The sequence below is a fragment of the Zychaea mexicana genome (assembly GCF_025766255.1).
Source record: "Zychaea mexicana strain RSA 1403 chromosome Unknown BDB00scaffold_331, whole genome shotgun sequence".
In the NCBI taxonomy this organism is placed as follows: Eukaryota; Fungi; Mucoromycota; class Mucoromycetes; order Mucorales; family Lichtheimiaceae; genus Zychaea; species Zychaea mexicana.
Genome location: NW_026516994.1, coordinates 1 through 6,309, shown reverse-complemented (window position 1 = coordinate 6,309; position 6,309 = coordinate 1). Strand labels below are relative to the sequence as shown.

Sequence of the window (6,309 nt, the reverse complement as noted above, 5' to 3'; positions counted from 1 at the left end):
GCCTTTGTCAGCATAAAAAACATCAACTTTTAATTGAACGTGGTTGCGGTGGTATGCCTGGTCATGTTTCGTCTGCGACACATTGCCGTTTACTCGAGGGCGCACTAAAGCGGATTCAGGCTCATTATCAATAAAAAGAGCCGTACGCGAGGAACTGCCACGATTCACAACTTGAAGAGGAGACACAGTGCTTGTTTCCATGTGCGATCCGTCATAGTAAACACAATGATCCTCAGCAGCTTCAACAGAGACTAGTTCGCCGTTTTCCATACGCATTACAGTACTATAAGCCATCGGGGCCTTTGGACCAGTACGAGATTGAGCCCTACTGGTAGGGTGAGAGCCAACATTGGAATTCGGCAGGGGAGCAACATTGGTATCGGCACGAAGGTCAACAGCAGCAGACAGAGCACTCGATCCATTGTCAGCAGCCATGAGATAATCATCAGGTTGTACAAAGTCAAAGTCCATGGTAGCTGCAGTAGTTGAACCAGTGTTTGGATAACCGGTAGCAAGAGAATTGTCCATGGGAAATGTGTGTTGACCTTGAACTATTGGTATGTGTCTAGTAGCCAAGGAAGCCGGAGCGAAGCCATAGTCAGCACCATCAAATACTCTGGTAAGTTCATTGGCGTTGTCATCGTAGAGGTTGTATCCAGAAAAGTTAAAGGGATCAGGTTGCATGTTGGCAAAGTAAGAAGGGTTGTTGTTTGATGCAAATGATGCAAAGTAGTCGGCCTTATATACACACTATGCTCGACTTTTTGTCAGGCAAATACTTTAATGCTAAAATAATATGGATACGTAGTAATCTATTACTTGAAGGGAGATATACGGCGAGACAGAATATAGCCAAGATGGACAGTTCTTGTAAATGGTAGTACACTGAACCCCGAGGGTCAATTGATCAACAGGGGGATCGCATATAACGATATTTGCTGCCGAAAAGCATTACGACGTTGTTTACTGATATGGAAGTATGTAGCACGAGCGACTTTATAAGCAAACTTGGAAAAGCATGATTGCAAAGCAGCATGGTTCTTACAAGCAACGACGTTTAGTAATGAAGATTTCACTTACAAAATGTGATTTATAGGACGGCTTTAACAATGTAAAAATTGTTCTCTACAATTTTTCAAACTGATGTATTTGTGTAAAATGTGTTATATCTAACTTTTGCATCAACTACTGCTTTAGAGTGGATAGAGATACTCACTTTTTCGCGTGAGTATATATGCCAGTTGGCACATTTGCAAACATGTTGCACAATTAACCCTCAAGCAAAATGGGAAAAGTGCTGTTTGTTGATACATCTGCGTCAAGATAATTTTGACGCCATATCCAAGAAGTTGGATGGGACTGTCGCTGCAGCTGTGTTGCACAATTGACCCCGAAGCAAATAGTAGGAAGCAAAGAATTCTGAACAGTACCCCCCCCCCCCCAAAAAAAAAAATGTGGCCAGGGGCTCGTGTTCAAGTTTGGTAAAGACCCCCAATGTAACCTGTTACTTGCTATACAAAAACGGTCAACAAGAAAGGCTCTTTTCCAAGAAAAAAGTAAACAGGTCGAATGCAGTAGGATGTTGTACAAAGTACGAGTGTTTGTCTTGATCTGTTTGTCGACTCTGTACGATTACTGACATCAACAAAAGTCAAATTATAAAGGCAATACCCTTTTTCCTTTTTAGCCGTAATTGTGGCCACGTCTTTGTATTCTTATCGCATAAACGCGTCTCTCATGCCTTCTGATCTAGAGGTTTCACTACAAACAGCAGCATCGAGCTATGGTAAGTATGTCTTGGACAATGTCTGTAAAAGACGACAGTGCGAATTCTCATGATGTTTTACAGGCATCGATCATTTTTTATCTGCCGTCAAGGTGATATGTGCTGAGTATAATTATGAAATTACATTCAAAACCAGGAGTAATGACACACAGGTACAAAGGATAGTTAAATATATCACAAAGCCCACGACGCCAACAAATCGTTTTTTAGCGAACCCCCACCGTCTCAAGCAATGATGCACCTTTGCGGATGAGTAAAGTGTTTAAGAAAAGAAAGAAAGCTAGAGGTAAGGCACTTTTGTGATTTGATGCAACGCGCTGTCTCAGTCTAAATACGATTGTCACTAATGGCGGTTTCTATCTTCTGTAAAATAGACAAAGAGGTGCCAAAATTTGATGACAAAAAGCCACTCGTGCTCCAACAGCCACTTGTGGCAACTACACAAGTGATATCTTTATCGGATCTTGTACGTGCCGGTAAAGACATCCCAAAAGACTTTTACCGATGGATGGCATTCAACTGTCGCACACTGCCTGATAATTATATACACGATGGTTCAGGATTACTTGCTGGTAATAGATTCAATGGTGTGTGTTGGAGGCATGAATTACAGCTTCCTTTAATAATTGGTTATTTGCAACAGACTTGCAGGCGATCATTGCCATTGACACTGCACACATTGACTGTATTATCTCAAAGATCAAAACTGTGGTCCTTGTCTTTTGTCAAGACAACGTGTGTTTGTCAACAACCAGTAAGGATGGCTACCTGACGATAACGCAGAAAACAAGCAGTGTCGATTAAAGGTTTCCAACTGGCACTGGATCAACACAGGACAGCGCTTGGGTGTCGGATTATGTGGATGCGGCGGCTTCGCTCTTGCGCGTTGCACGCAGCTTGAACATTGCTTCTGCACGTCATCTGTTTCAGCAAAAGGGGGTAGCAAAAGAGCTGTACTCCGTCACATATCCCGGCATGGCCTGCAACTTACCAAAGCCACATTCCAGACACACGACGAAGCACATACTTGCAGGCGTCCGGTATTATGCGTATCTGGTACGCGAATTCGGTATTCCAGTTGTTTGCTTACCGACAATGTTCAATCCACAAATAATGAGCAAGGTAACAATGAGCAATGGATATCCATCGGTTTCGTCTTTATTGACCCCTAGAATCATTTTCGGTGTGGCGACGAAGTCGCCACAGCGAAAATGAGTGACCCCGATGACCCCGACATTTCAATTCAAGTGGCGACGGATGACCCCGGCCTGACCCCGGGATTTAGCCAATCAAATTAAGAGAAAGTGGTGAGGAAGACAGCAAAATAGCAGGAGAGCTAGCTCCACTTCTTTTATTACTTATTTTTTTTTTCTCTTCAACACTCGTTTACTACCGCTTTTTATTCTATACATATTAAAGCAAGAGCGGTTGCAAAAAAAGGTATTTAGTTTCTGGGATGTTAATTGCTAGAGGAGCAGTGGCATTGGGATGGCGAATGGTTTACTCTCTTTTACTAGTAGCAATTGCTGGAACTTTTAGCCATTTGACGAGGACAGCAACGTACTCCAGTAGCAACAGCAGCACTACAGCAACAAACGTTACAACAAACGGAAGCTACGGCACCTGATAATAATAACGGGCAAAGTTAATTACAATACCATTGACTTGCCTGCATCATAGCATGACCACAACATAAAGCAGCAAACCTTGCACCAGCCTGCACAGTACAGGCCGCTTTTCTTTTTTACGGTATACGAGGTTGCGAATAACAAGGTGAAAACGTCGAGTATATGCCATTAACTTTCTACAAGGGGCATTAGCCATGGCGGCACGTGTTTATTTCTTTCTTTTTATCAGGCAAACTGGCAGACAAAAAAAAGAAGCTATCCCCGCACGACGATATCTCATCATCGAGTACTCCAAAAAACGAACTGTTTACTGCAGTAGAATGAGGACGAGCTGACGAACGTGACGATATTGGTCTGGTGTCTCTACCATACCATGTCGACGAGCAACATCTAGGAACGGTACGCGTGCACTTTACAGTGGATCATATACATATACACCAAAGTCAGCCAAAAAGGAGCGATTCCCGCACGGCCATATCTCACCATCCAGTACTCCAAAAAACGAACTGCTTAATGTGGCAGAATCAGGACGAGCAGACGAACGTGACGATATTGATCTGGTGTGTCTACCATGTCTTTACGACGAGCAAAAGCTAGGAACGGTACGCGTGCATTTTACTGTGGATCATATACATATACACCAAAGTCAGCTAAAAAGGAGCGATCCCCGCACGACGATATCTCACCATCCAGTACTCCAAATAACGAACCGCTTAGTGTGCCAGAATAAGGACGAGCAGACGAACGTGGTGCTGGTGGTCTGGTGTCTCTGCCATGTCATGTCGACAAGCAACAGCCCGAAACGGTACGCGTGCACTTATAGTGGATCATATATGTATACACCAAAGTCAGCCAAAAAGGGGCGATTCGCGCACGGCCATATCTCGCCATCCAGTACTCCAAAAAACGAATCGTTTAGTGCAGTAGAATGAGGACGAGCTGACGGACGTGACGATGCTGATGTAGTGTTTCTACCACGTCTTATCGACGAGCAACTGCGGTAAAAAGAGCGTGTGGATTATTATAGATCAAGAGCGGCCTGAAGCAAATGAGGATTACTACAAGGATCCGAAATGATAATATCTCATTGTTTATAGGTGAGGATTGGAAGCATACCGTGGATATAATGACATTAAAGCTATATTCTTCGAGGGCTCTGTGGAAAGCAGCGGCGATATGCAGGTAAGGAAGCAATAGCATTTTTTGAGTGTATAATATTAGCATGCTGTAATAAATTGCTATTTTATGGAATGAGATTCTGTTGTCGTGTGATGAACAAAAACAGCTCCATATACTTTAAGCTTGAAAATACATTAATAAATGTGGCATCTGCGGTTCTGGTGCATGTTCGTATATGATAATCCAATCAGTGGAAGCTGCTGAGGGGTATATCTGCATCTATACAGCTTTGCTGCTACGGGTGGCTGGATAAATAGTGTTCCCGGTCTTTCCGCCACATTCAATTGGTCAAAAAGTCCGCAACGAACGGACAATTTGGCTTTCGTCAACACAGGAATATCTTTGGCGTGGCGACAACAGTGAAGCATTCTCTTATCTACTAATCGCAGAAGCCAATGCCAATCGCCAAGAACAGCAACATTATACACAAAAAATGCCACTCCATGAACCCACAACATTGTTCATCACTTGCTTTGAGAGATAAAAGAGAACGGTCAGAGTCAATTAACTTGACGATTCAAGCGTGATAATAAAAACTACAGCACAAAGGCGACAAAACGTGCCCTAGCTTGTACAGACCGGTTTTCTTCATACTTGGATACCAAAGTGCAACGAGATGGCGACATCGTTTCCATGTCATTCGCTTTTTTTACGAGCAATAACCTTGGTAGTATTTTGGTTTTTTCCTGAACATAACTGGTGTATTGCTATAATCATGATATTCTGCGCACGACGATATCTCACCATTTACTGATGCGAATTGCAATCCATTTGAACGAGCAGCATTATCGTGAGCGTGTGGATATGACAGAACCGGCTTTGTGTTTGTGGCAATTTTTTTGGAGGAGCAACAACCGTGAACGGACCATGCGTATACTAGTGCTTTATATATCTTTATATATTACCATCAACTCCAACGAATCGAGCATGACGATACCTCACCATCCACTGATGCGAATCACAATCCGTTTGAACGAGCAGCATTATCATGATTGTGAGGATATGACGATATTGGTTTCATGTCTGTGGCAATTTTTTTGGAAGAGCAACAGCTATGGACGGACCATGTGTATTATAGTGCGTCATATATAACCATCAACTGCAACGACTCGCGCACAACGATATCTCGCCATCCACTGATGCAAATTACAATCCATTTGAATCAGCAGCATTATCATGAGCGTGAGGACAGGGCGATACCGGTTTCGTGTTTGTGGCATATTTTTTGGAGCAGCAACAGCCGTGAACGGACCATGTGTATTATAGTGCGTCATATATAACCATCAACCACAACTATTAGCGCACAGCGATATCTCAGCATCTACTGATGCGAATTGCAATCTGTTTGAACGAGCAACATTATCATGAGTGTGCGGACAGGGCGATACCGGTTTTGTGTTTGTGGCAATTTTTTTGGAAGAGCAACAGCTATGGACGGACCATGTGTATTATAGTGCGTCATATATAACCATTAACTACAACTACTAGCGCACAGCGATGTCTCAGCATCCACTGATGCGAATTACAATATGTTTGAACGAGCAGCATTATCATGAGCGTGTGGATATGAGGAAATTTGCATAGTGTTTGTGGCATTTTTTTTGGAGCAGCAACAGCTGTGGATGGACCATGGATATACTAGTGCTTTATATATACCCATCGACTCCAACAACTCGCGTACGACGATATCTCACCATCTAATGATGCGAATCGTAA

General features: G+C 43.0%; 2 protein-coding genes across 2 annotated transcripts; one reads left to right on the top strand and one right to left on the bottom strand.

The window, feature by feature from the left end:
- Window positions 1-164: 164 nt before the first annotated feature.
- Window positions 165-684, bottom strand: BDB00DRAFT_906260 (uncharacterized protein; the record flags this gene model as incomplete). The annotated part of the gene is made up of 2 exons (XM_053128599.1): window positions 165-251; window positions 280-684. 2 exons carry the CDS (start codon window positions 682-684, stop codon window positions 165-167), a joined length of 492 nt encoding a protein of 163 aa, XP_052972033.1.
- Window positions 685-1,737: 1,053 nt separating this feature from the next.
- On the top strand, window positions 1,738-3,352 carry BDB00DRAFT_934655 (uncharacterized protein; the record flags this gene model as incomplete). Its single annotated transcript, XM_053129166.1, has 7 exons — window positions 1,738-1,786; window positions 1,850-1,878; window positions 1,997-2,072; window positions 2,161-2,358; window positions 2,430-2,521; window positions 2,621-2,908; window positions 2,959-3,352. 7 exons carry the CDS (start codon window positions 1,738-1,740, stop codon window positions 3,082-3,084), a joined length of 858 nt encoding a protein of 285 aa, XP_052972032.1. The 3' UTR covers window positions 3,085-3,352.
- Between the last annotated feature and the right edge of the window lie 2,957 nt (window positions 3,353-6,309).